The 12,467-nt window shown below is 53.9% G+C and overlaps 1 protein-coding gene across 1 annotated transcript in view; it reads right to left on the bottom strand.

Annotated features, from left to right (window-relative positions):
• The window catches only part of INPPL1 (inositol polyphosphate phosphatase like 1), a 74,707-nt gene that overhangs the window by 46,485 nt on the left and 15,755 nt on the right, over nt 1-12,467 (bottom strand). The window contains exon 2 of the mRNA XM_084634237.1: nt 747-810. Coding sequence (XP_084490363.1) covers nt 747-810 — 64 coding nt within the window. The remainder of the gene's footprint in view (nt 1-746; nt 811-12,467) is intronic.

Raw genomic sequence — 12,467 nt, 5'->3', positions numbered from 1 at the left:
CGGGGTGGCGGGCCAGAGGCCAAGGCCCCAGCAGACCGTTAGAGGGGGAGGCATTGCTCTGAGACTGCTGAGCAGAACTGCTAACCACACCCATGGCCCGGAGAGAGCCCCTCGCCCACGGCGCTGCACAACAGCTACCCAGAAATGCAGCCACCTCTGGGGAGCAGGGCAAAAACCTGCTCTTCAGAAGAGCCTCATGGGACCTGCAATGCCCACGCCGAGCAGACGCCCCTCCGGTGCGCGAGGTCTCAGCTACCAGACACCACCGCATTGGCTGACTGGCCCCAGGACTTTCACTGGCGGGGGCCTGGCCTCCTCGGAGCCATTGCACATCTCAGCGCCTCCTCCGTCCCCTCAGCCAGGGAAGGCGGGAGCCAGCCCTTATGGACGGTGCCCAAGCTAAGCCCCCCTCTCGGTAGCCAGCCCCCAACAGCCACCACACGGCACGGCAGGCATTGAACTCGGACCCTTGAGGTTCAGAAGCAGAAGCCTCTATGGCTTGAGCCAAAGGACACTCTCAGCTGGCACCACTAGTACGGCTTTTATCCTTCGTAGTAGAACCAGTGAACACCGGCACAGCTTACGGCATACGCCTGCGTGGACAGGGTAAGCAGGGGCAACCCCCTGTCCCCAGGACCCTGCCCCATTGCTTGGGCTCGAGATCTGGGTCCCAGCAGCGAGGACAGGGCTGCGCCCGCGGCAAGAACTATGCCAGTCTTGGCACACGGCAGCGTGGCGGTCCCTACCTGCACCGCTAGGAAGTCATCCTCATCTGGCAGGATCCGGTAGGTGTGGACGTGCTTCTGGAACCTGCGGCAAGCCGGAAGGAAGAGGGGTTAGAGAGACGGTCGCGGAGCCCCGCGAGGCCAGGGCGCCGCAGAGCGGAAGGATGGGCTTGCGGTTAACGCACTAGGCTGGGACTCAAGTGATCGGGGTCCAATTCCCTGCTCTGTCGCTGACTCCCTGTGCGACCCTGGCCAGCCCCTGATCCTCAAAGGTATTCAGGTGCCTAACCCCCATGGGTTTCAATGCCTAAATACCGTTGCACCTTAATCTCTCTCTGCCTCTCTCCCCCATCTTGGACATGGGGTTCAGACGTCCTCTGTCCAGCCCTTGTTTACAGGGGCTCTAAGCTACCCAGGATGGGGGCAGTCTCTCACTGTGTGTCCGTACAGCACCCGACGCACTGGTGCCCCAACCTCGGTACAGCCTCTGAGAGCTATTGCAGTACGTCTCGTAGTGCTCAGGAAGAGCGGCACTCTCACGGATCTCAAAGCCACTGAGAAATGTTCATGAATTAACTGTGGGGAAACAAGGCCCAGACAGGGGACTTGCCCAAGTCCATGTACCAAATTGGGCAGAAGCCAGGAGTCCTGGCTCCTACCCCCAGACTGTAGCTTTCCAGTGCAATGGCGCGCCGGCTTACAATGGATCTGGCCCGTGGACTGAACCACGCAGCACAATTCCCGCCACGCTATGCAACAGGAAGCCAGCTGCAGCCCCCGAGCGCCCTGCCCCCATGCTGAGCTCTAGTCCCCTGCCCCATGGGAATGGCCAGCACAACCCCCGAGTGGCTGGAGAGGGAAAGACACCAGGGGAATCTTTTCACCCTTGTACAATTAAAAAAGCAGCTCAGTGCGATGGGCTGCAGTGCTGTAAATGCCGTGTGCGGGCCCCGAATGCAGCTATCACTGGAATGCCGCCGGCGGAGTTTTCCAGTGAGCAAAGAGCAGGACAAGGAGGTTACAACTGAAACCGCTTAGCAACCTTACCGAGCTGCATTGGAGCAAACTGGCTAATGTGTATGTGTAGCACTGCGCTCTGCTAGCTGTTGCAATTGCTCAGCCATGTGTCATCAGCCCTATAATGCCAGCAACCAAAGGAGAGTCTCTCTTGGCTTGGGTGCGAGGCAACTGCCCTTTTGGAGCAGGAAGATCTGGGTTCTGCCCTTACGGCTGCCATGACATTTTGGATGGCCACAGTGTGCAATTGTTGTATGCAGTAACACTTATACACACACACACACACACACAGAGTCCCTGTCCCAAACAGCTCCCAGGCTACAGAGATAAGACAAAGGACAGGAAGGGAAACTGAGTCACCGAGCGGGGACAGGACTTGCTCAGCGTCACCCAGCCGGTCAGCAGCAGAGCTATGGGAAGAGCCCAGGTCTCCTGACGCCCAGCCCGGTGCTACACCCACTAGACCGTACTGCCTCCCACAAACGAATAAAGGAAATTGATGCCTGTGAAGTGCTGTGAGATCTGCTACTGCAAGGGGCTAGAGGCAGGCCAACGGGGCTGTCAAAGCACTGGCAACAAGGATGCCTTTTAAAGACAAATATTTTGGCTTTATTGCTCAGCCCCTCTCTCCCCCCAGGCTCCCCTTCGTGCTGCCAAACAAGCAGGGGAAATGCACTGGGTCTGACACTGCACCAGGCAGCCCTGTTTATTTCACCGGGAACGACCGACGCGCCAGGGAAGCTGCCGAAACAGCAGCCGGCAGGTAAGGGGCAGAGCAGGGCCGATGTTGCAGCCGGCCAGCCAGAGCCAGCCACTCACAGCTCAGCCTGGTAAGGGTGGGGCTCTGAACCGCGCTGCGCTCCCTCCCCACTCCCCAATCTGAGCCCGCAGGTGGACGGGCAAATCCTTCCAGCCTCCCCCACTCCTGCCCCCTCTTGTCCGTCTGCCAGAGGAAGAACGCTCAGGAAGCTGGATTCGTGATGGCTAAGCAGCTTTCCCCCTGCAGGGCGAGAGGATGGGGGCTGTGTATAGACTGGGTCAGACCATCTCTGACAGTGGCCCCGTACCACAGCGTCAGGGAGAGTGCCCAGAACAGGGCAATCATGGCTTGATCCACCCCTGTCGTCCACTTCTGGCTCCTGGCACTCAGCAGTTTAGGGACACCCAGAGCATGGGGTTGCATCCCTGACCATCCTGGCCAATAGCTATGGATGGACCTATCCTCCATCAACTTCTCTGATGATTTTTTTGAACCCCATTATAGTTTTGGCCTTCACAGCATCCCCTGGCAACGAGTTCCACAGGTTAACTATGCATTGTGTGAAGAAGTATTTCCTCTTGTTTGTACTAAACCTGCTGACTGTTAATGTCACTGGGTGACCCCTGGCTTTTGTACTGTGCGGAAGGATAAATGACTCTTCCCTATTCATTTTCTCTGCACCAGTCATGATTTTATAGACCTCTAGCAGATCCCCCCCCTCCCCCCCAGCATCTCTTCTCTACGCCAAACAGCCCTAATTTTTTTAGTCTGTCCCCGTATGGAAGCCGTTCTGAACCCTTCATCGTCTTTGTTGCCCTTCTCGGAACCTTTTCCAGCTTTATCCTTTTTGAGATGGGGTGATCCGTGGCATTATGACCTGATGCGTGTGTGTGTGTGTGAGACCAATGCTCTCTACAGGATAGAATCAAAACTGTTCTGCTGTGTGTCATATGCCCTATACTGTTAACAACTAGCATGAAGCACTGACTGGGTCAGTGCATTACTCTCTGGCCCTAGACAGACTGCTAGGTCTGGGGTGAGGCACACTGGCAGGGGGGGCGGAGGGGGGAAGCGAGTGCAGACCTTAATGACCTGGGTGGCACAGTGCGGTGCAATGCAGCCTCAGGCTGCCAAGGGACCACGCATCCCCACTCATTGCATTCCCCAGTGCAGCCCCACTCTTCCCTCCTCCGCTGCCCCTTTCCTCCCCCCGCTGCATCTGGGGAAACAGCTGCCTTCTCCTATTAGCTGCCCGCTGCCTTCTGTCATCACCCAGCCAGCGGGAGGCCGGTCAGACACACACATTCATGCCACCGCTGCATCCAGGAATCCTGTTCTCCTAGGATTCCCCTGCCCACGGGGAAAGGCCTCTTTGCTTGTGCTACCCACTCCCCTTAACCACACCCGTGCCCACCTGGCCCCTTTACAGAAGGCCGATCTTCCTGCTCCACAGCTCTGGGCCAAGAGACTGAAGTTGGTTCCTTGTTTCTTGTTCCTTATTCATGGTTTTCAGGTCCTTACTTAAAGGTCAACGTTATTTTAAAAGAGATCAATGTAAAATGATGTTGATTTTAGGTTAATGTGTTAACAGTGGAAATGGCCAATGACTGATGTACTCATTAAATAAAGAAGCAGCTGGGTTTTGATAGCCCTTACATGATGAAATAAGTCTCCCGTCACTGCGAGTGTCACATCTCCATCGCCATCAGCTGGTTCTGAAGGAGCTGGGGCATGCCCCTTGCCAACCCGAAGCTTCGTACGGGTGGCCACTTCTCATGTCCCCATCACGGTTCCTTTTCCTTCAGCCCTCCAGTCACCCCCTCTGGGGCACCTGGCATTGGCCACTGTGGGAAGGCAGGATACTGGGTTGGATGGACCTTTGGTCTGACCCAGTCTGGCCGTTCTTATGTAATGGGAGGGTCTTCTATAAAGCCAGGAGGTTGGAAATAGTGTGTGAAGGTGCAGGAGGAAGCCTGCAGTGCCTCTCCCTGAGATAAGGGAGAAGGACCCTGGTAGAAGGAGTCCAGCGGTGAGATCAGTAAGGCGGTGGAGATGCAGATCTGAACGGTTCACTACAGGGCCCTAGACTGGAACCCAGAGTGGAGGGTGGGCCTGGGTTCCCCTCCCATCCACGGCAGGGTGTGTTTTAAGGGGAGTGGATACGAAGGCTGCCGGAGTCGCTGATGGGGTGACACCATCAGGGCAGCGGGCGTGAGGATGGCCTGATGCTGCGCGGGGAGAGAGACCTTGAAAGACCACCCTGGCAGGGGAACCGCTGAGCCACCTGGCTGGAGTCATGAGGAAGGGGCTGCAGACTGAGAGAGAGAGAGACAGAGAGACAGAGGGCAACCGCAGGAAGGGGCATCGGCCTGGTGGAGCTAATCCCCAGAACAGCCAGGAGGCAGCGTCACCCAGCTGTGAGCAGAGCGCCCCGTCACAACATCCAAAGAGCACATCCGCCCGTTTTGCCCCGGCATCACTCTGGGAGCTTTTGTTCAGCTGCTTGTCCACTTCCTTATGACTTGGAAAATGGAGCAGAGGGTATTCTTATCACGCTGTGGATGACAGCAAGCTGGGAGGGGTTGCAAGCACTTTGGAGGGCAGGATTAGAATTCAAAAGGGCCTGGATTGGAGAACTGGTCTGAAATCAACCAGATGAAATCCAGTAAAGACAAGAGCAAAGTACGTCACTTCGGAAGGAAAAATCAACCACACAATGGGGAATAACTGGCCAGGCTGTAGAACTGCTGAAAAGGATCTGGGGGTTACAGTAGATCACAAGCTGAACGTGAGCCAACAATGTGATGCAGTGGTGAAAAGGGCTAATATCACTCCAGGGTGTAGTAACAGGAGTGTCATATGTAAGATGCGGGAGGTAACTGTCCCACTCCACTCCGCACTGGTGAGGACTCAGCTGGGGAACTGTGTCCAGTTCTGGGGGCCGCACTTTAGGAAAGATGGGGACAAATTTGAAGAGTCCAGAGAAGAGGAATAAAAATGATCAAAGGTTGAGAGAACCTGAGCTGCGAGGAAAGGTTAAAAACCTGGGTGTGATTAGTGATTGAGAAAAGAAGACCAAGGAGGACATGGGAACAGTCTTCAGATCTGCGAAGGGCCGTTCTAAAGAGGACAGGGATCCACTATTCTCCAGGTCCACTGAAGGTCGGACAAGAAGTGATGGGCTTAATCTGCAGCCAGGGAGATCTAGGTCAGATATTAGGAAAAATGTTCTAACTAGAAGGATAACTAAGTACGGGACGAGGTTCCCAAAGGAGGATGTGGAATGCCCGTCATTTCGGGGTCTCCGTCACTGGAAGTTTTTACGAGCAGGTTAGATGTATTACAATGTATTTTGTTTGACTCCAGATCACTCCACAGGACTCCTCCGGCCTCATCGTTAGTTACCATACCACCAAGCTTTGTGTCGCCCACCAGCTTTATCAGCATTGGGTTTATATTTACTTCCCGATCGCTGACGAAATGTTGACTAGCATCGGGGCTAGTCCAGACGCCTGCTACCCCATACAATGGACACCCACGTGCAATGATGACTCTCCACTAAGGACTACTTTTTGAGACCTATCCATTAGCCACTTCTTAATCCATTTCTATTGTGCTTTATCAATGCCGTACAGATCTCACTTCCGAATCCGAATGCCATGCAGCACTGAGCCAAATACCTTATGAACCTCTCCGTGCATCACATCGACTCTAGGGGCTCTTACAGCTCACCACATTCATCGCCGCTCCATGCGAGCCTCCGGATTAAGCACTGTGAGTCCACACCCGTCATACGGCATTTGTTTGTTCCTCCTCTCCCCAGGGCCAGATGCATGGGCAGTGGAGTGTCCTGTTTTGTCAGGGTTTCAAGTTTGGTTCTTAGTTGTTAAATATAGGTTTGATTGAAATATACCTGTTGCTATGTGTTTATGTTAGAGAAGGCCAGGTCAAAGACATGAGTCTGGTGACTGGAGGTGAGGAGGTCTGTGATGGTTCTTAGTTCCAGGGGGAGTTCATTCTGGAGTCTGGGACCAACCCACCCGAAAGTTCAGTCTGCTGCATAGACGAGCTTTATTCTTACTGTAGAGTTCCCTTGGGCCTGCGGAGAGAAGGTGTTGACCACGGCCTTTGTTCTGCAGCTTAGGAAATCTTTTAGCTATCCTGGGCCCCGGTTACTGAGCACCTTGAATATAAGGGCTGAGACCTTGAACTCAAGCTGAAATTCTCCGGGAAGCCAGGTCGGGAGCGGAGGACAGGTGGGAATGCTGCGGAGGTGCCTGGCAGCGTTCCGTACTAGATGGAGTTTCCTGGATGCAGAAGGTTTCGTGCTCAGGTATGTCGTGTGGCTGCAGTCCGGCTGAGCGGTGACAAAGGCATGAATAACTCCGTGCACGGGGATGGGATGGAATCTCAGGAAATGGCAGAAAGCGTTACTCGCGGCAGCTGAGGAATCCAGGAGTGCTCCTAAACTATGCGTCTAATTGAGGAACCGTGAGTGTGAACCTTCTGCTACACGATGCTGCACTGTGGCTGCAAACTCTTCACCTGCATCAGTCAAACGTGTGATGTCGTCAAGGAATGCACTCAGCTTTGTTTACAAGACTTATTTTCTAGAAAACCATATTGACTGGAATTAATGATATTCCTTCCCTTTAATTCTGCATGAGACCTGCAGCGTGTCTCTCCCAAATTACCCTCCCCCTTAACAACACCACTTCTGTCAACACCTAAGCACCTGCCTATACAGTGTAACTCTTCCTGGTCTCTGGTTTGACTCTGCAGCCTGTAACAGACCGCACCAGCCCTCTCCTGGGCTTTGTTAGCGAGCACACTGAGCCGCACGCCTTGTGGCTCCGAGTCATCAGTAACTCTCAAATGAGTAATCATGTCTTTTGCCATCCTCTTCCCCCACCACCTCTTGTACCCACTCCGTCCTTCCCAAGCAGATTATAACCAACCATGGGAACTGTCCCACCAGGTTTCCCTAATGCCAATTCTAGTGGGTTTTTTTTTTCTCATCAATGAGAAATTCTAACTCCTCTGGCTTGCTACCCGGACTCGTAGCGTGGGTAGACAAGCAACTGAAAACGTCGTCTCCTCAAGCTCTTTGCCACGGCAGTTCAGTTTGTTCCAGACATCCTGAGTTTGAGTTTTGTGCTGCATTTGCTTCCTTAGCACCCTCCCCTTGCGCTGGCAGTTTAATGCCTGACTGTCTAGCCAAGTCCCCTACTTGTGATACACAGGCTGTTCCATTCATACTGCCCCCCTCCCAATGTGGAATGTGGCCCAGTATTCCATAAAACCAAAAAACCTTTGGCCTCTCATCCGTTGCACAACTAAGAGATCACCTCCAGTATTTTCTGTCTTCTGCCTTCTCGAGCTCACTGAACTGGCAGGATCACCGAGAAGATCACTCAGACTTGCCTTTTCTTCCATGTGGTTCCAAGATGCTTCTTCTATGTTCTGTGTAGCTCCATGCGGAGTCGTGTCTTTGGTTCCAATGAGTATCATCATCATCATCAGTGGACACTCGACAGACAACTTCATAACCCCGTCTAATCCTGCCATCACATCTTGTATCTTCACTCCAGGGAGACGGCACGCCATCCGCTTGTCCCAGTGCGCCTTTCTGTGTTCTCGGTCCGCTCTTCTAAATATGGAGTCGCCAAGGATGATTGTTTGCATTAACAGTTGAAGAACCGATCTTGGTTGCTGCTTGTTTCATACTGCAAGGACACCCATTGCATGTGTTCCCTGAAACTTCCTGTTCCATTCCTCCAGAGCCAGGTTCTTCGATAGTTGACTTGCCGGATGCCTGAAAACGTTTTGCTACGTCTAGCCGGGTTGAATGCCCCGGTTCTCTTTCCCTTCTTGGTCACAAATCGCCTGAACCCTTCTTTGGTTTCTACTCTGTCCAATTCCTGTATCGCCCAATTCCTGGCATCTGTGACAATGATTTCCAAACCTGGTGGTCCAGGGAAGTCTTCGTTTCCTCAGATGCTGCACAATGGTGCAACTTTTGCTTCCAGACTGCGTGTTTTCTAAGGCCAACAGATTCCTATTCTATTCCATCTTCCAGCAGAAAGGAAACCGTAGCACATCCAAGGCAGGTCCCAGCAGTTGTCCTGTCATCATCCATGCCTGCTAACTGGTGGAGAGCCATTCCTAAACCATGATTCACGCTCCCGCTCTCAATTCCTACCGAAATTCATCCAGTTTGCTGCTCCTCCTCACCTGGGAACTGACCGATCTACTAAGCCTCACTGCTCAGCTCTCTCCCTTGCAAACAGAGACCTCAAACACCGTTCTGTTTGAAGGCCCAAGGGTCCCAGTGACAAGGCCCTCTCTGAAACACAAACAGACCTGTCTCACTGGGCCAGGTGAGGGGCCCGCAGCCCAAGCACACAACACTCATCAAGAACAACCAACCAACAGCTGAAACAAAGACGACACTCACCAAGTCCGTCCACCCACCAGATCCACAGCTTTACCTGCTAGCCCCTCCTGTGGCCCCACAAAAGGGTGTGTACATGTTTGAGGCGGGGAGGATGGCTGGGGGCAGGGGCCACAAATTTTTGCAAAGAAAAATTTTCAAGTAAGGGTGTTTCACATTTCAGTTACATCAGGACATCTTCACGGCTGTGGGGACACGTCACCCAGGGTGACCCAAGACTTATTCTGCCGCATCCAGCCAGACAAAGCCCAGCTTCCTCGTCAACCTTCACTTGCAAATCAGACACGGGACGAGGGCAGAACAAAGCTGCAGGTCGGCAGGGGACTTGTCCCGGCTCGTTCAGAACGGTCTGAGGTCACAGAGACATGTCACCTCGGGGTGACCCATGACTGACTTTCTCTGATGCATCCCATCAAATCCCAGCTCCTTATTTCATTAGAGCTCGATGAGATTTCTAAAAATGTAATCTTAGACGGATAGATTTGTAAATGATTTTGGCTTTGGACAATACAAAACTACTCAAGACAGGTAAGTCCAAAGCTGACTGAGGAGAGTTACAAAAAGGATCTCACAAAACTGGGTGACTGGGCAACAAAACGGCAGATGAAATTCCATGTTGATAAATGCAAAGTAATGCCCATTGGAAAACATAATCCCAACTGTACACATAAAATGATGGGGTCTAAATTAGCTGTTACCGCTCAAGAGAGAGATCTTGGCGTCACTGTGGAGAGTTCTCTGAAAACATCCACTCAAAGTGCAGCGGCAGCCAAAAAAGTGAACAGAACGTTGGGAGTCATTAGGAAAGGGATCAATAATAAGACAGAAAATATCGTGTTGCCTCTATATAAATCCATGGTATACCCACACCTTGAATACCGCGTGCAGTTCTGGTCGCCCCATCTCAAAAAAGATATATTGGAATTGGAAAAAGTGCAGAGAAGGGCAACGAAAAATGATGAGGGGTATGGAACGGCTTCCGTCTGAGGAGAGATTAATAAAACGGAGACTTTTCAGCTTGGAAAAAGGATGGGGGGGGGATATGGTAGAGATCTATAAAATCATGACTGGTGTGGAGAAAGTGAAAGTGTTATTTACCCCTTCACATAACACAAGAACCAGGGGTTAGCTGATGAAATTAACAGGCAGCAGGTTTAAAACAAACAGGAAGGTTCTTCACACAACACAGTCAACCTGTGGAACTCATTGCCAGGAGATGCCAGGAAGACCAAAAGTCTAACTGGGTTCAAAAAAGAACTAGATAAGTTGATGGAGGACAGGTCTATCGACGGCTATTAGCCAAGGTGGTCAGGATGCAACCTCATGCTCTGGGGGTCCTCTGAGTACCAGAAGTTGGAACTGGATGATCAGGGCTGGATCACTCAATAATTGCCCTGTTCTGTTCATTCCCTGTGCAGCACCTGGCACCAGTCTCTGTCGGAAGACAGGACACTAGGCTCCATGAACCATTGGCTGACCCATTAGGGATGTTTGTATGTTCTCATGTAATAAGGAACTGGGAACCCCTGATAACGAGCTGGTACCATGAATAATGAGCTGGGAATAAGTCACAGGCCTCTGCCACATGAGCTCAGGAGACACTACTGGCTGGTCCTTTGTTCTCTCGACGGACCAGCCCTAGAGGACGACGTCTCACCCACTCCCAAAGCCAGAGCCCCAAGCGGGCGCGGTGATGTGCTGCCGGGGGCTCCCCCCGAATCTCCTGCTTCAGCTGGTGATGTGTGCCACAGGTGCCCAGGACCCTCTACCCCCAGCCTCAGTCGCAACTTGGCACTGACCGCACCTGGTGTTTAACCTTCAGTATGAACCGGCCTCTCCCCACTGGCCCCGGGGTCAGCAACCCGCTTGGGGGAGCAAGGTTGGGGGGTGGTTGTGGGTCGGGGGGGAGGGCAGAGCTCCCAGCATGACGAGATGGAGCTAATTAGGATAAAATCCCCAACTCTGCCCCACCTCCTAGTGGCCGGAAACTTCCCCCTTCTCCAGCCGGACTTCCCGTAGCATGCCCCCTGCATGCATCCTCCGACCCACCCCGAGGGGAGACTGGCTTCCTAGGAGTTAAGTGCAGGAGATCGCCAGGCCCCATGCGCCGTGCCCTGGGAGCAAGGCACAGACCACATCAAAGCCAGGGCGGTGCCGTTACTCTCCTCCACGCAGCGGAGCTGCCTGGGGCCCGACGAACATCACCAGGGCGATGGCGGGTCCCCCAAGAATGGCGGGGGGGAGGGGGGCGGCAGCCAGCGTGTGCCACTGAGTCAGCGGTTCTGCTGGCCTCCAACCAGCCATCACGTGGGCAGGGTTTTGTGAGACAGCGGCCAGGCCCCCCCAGAGGAGGGAAGGAGCCGTAAGAACCTGCGTAGAACAGGATCAGAGAAACGGCTAGGCCCTGTCCTATGGATGGGGAAAAACAGGTTCCCACTTGCAGTTTGGCAGAAGCTACAGCTGCCCCCGGGGCTGCGTGTGCAGATAACCCCACGGTATCAGAGCGGGGACAGACTGGGGAAAGAGTCACAGCCCCTCTCCTGGCCCCTTTCATATCCGGCCCTGACGATCAGCTTGAGCTTCGACCGTACATTCTCCCAGGCTGGGGCTGGGTTTGAGTCTGTGAGCCAGGTAACCCCCCCGCCAGGTTTTAACACCCCCCCTCCCCAGTTTTAACCCCACCCCCGAATTTAGCCCTTCATGACATTTGCAAAGTTCCAGGCAAACTCCTGGCGCTGGTAAACGGATTGATGATGATGGTTCTCTGGACCCAGCTGGGTCGGAGCAGCGTAAACCCTGCTGCCCTGGCATTGTCCCGGAGCCTGCTGGACGGAGGGCTCCGGGCAGCCAGGAAGTTATTTATTTTTCAGTGGAAGCTTGCAGAAACCAGGGGCCGTGAGCCAAGCTGGTGGGGTGACGAGGAGATGTTGAGAGACGGGCCGCAGGATGCCACCGTGACCCGCGGAAGAACGGGCTCGACCCCAGAACGCACCAGGCTTCCTGTGCCAGCCGATTCCAGCCAGCCCTGGCTACTAGCCCCAGAGGCCCCTCTGCTTTGCGGGTGATGGGAGATTGCTAGGCGAACAGAGGGAGGCAGGCGGGTAGAAACGTGTCACAGATGCACAGTTCCCAGCACAGGTCTAAGGCACAGTCAGATTCAATGCCATGGCCCGTGCTCGCGTGCCGCTGATGGCAAGACGCCCACCCACACCTACAGGGACCACGGCGGGAGGGCTAAGCGCTCACCCACACATGCTGCCAGCCCCACCACCCCCTGCTAATGGGATTTCTCCGGGCTTCAGAGAGGGAACCCCTTGCCGTCAGCCCAGGAGGCAACGATGCCCCGGGGGCAAGGAGAAGACAGCTAAGGGGGTTGCACGCACAGAGTCCATCAGGATCCCACGCCCCACTGCGAGCGGCTGGCTGGAGGTCCCTAAAGGTGACTCGACCTGAAAGCGTGGGAGGAGCCAGGATGAGAGGCATCGAAGAGACTTGGCCACAGGACGTTAGA

This window comes from Lepidochelys olivacea, assembly GCF_965140295.1.
Source record: "Lepidochelys olivacea isolate rLepOli2 genome assembly, chromosome: 1".
In the NCBI taxonomy this organism is placed as follows: Eukaryota; Metazoa; Chordata; order Testudines; family Cheloniidae; genus Lepidochelys; species Lepidochelys olivacea.
The sequence above is the reverse complement of the archived record's forward strand: the minus strand, read 5'-3'. Positions and strand labels throughout refer to the sequence as shown.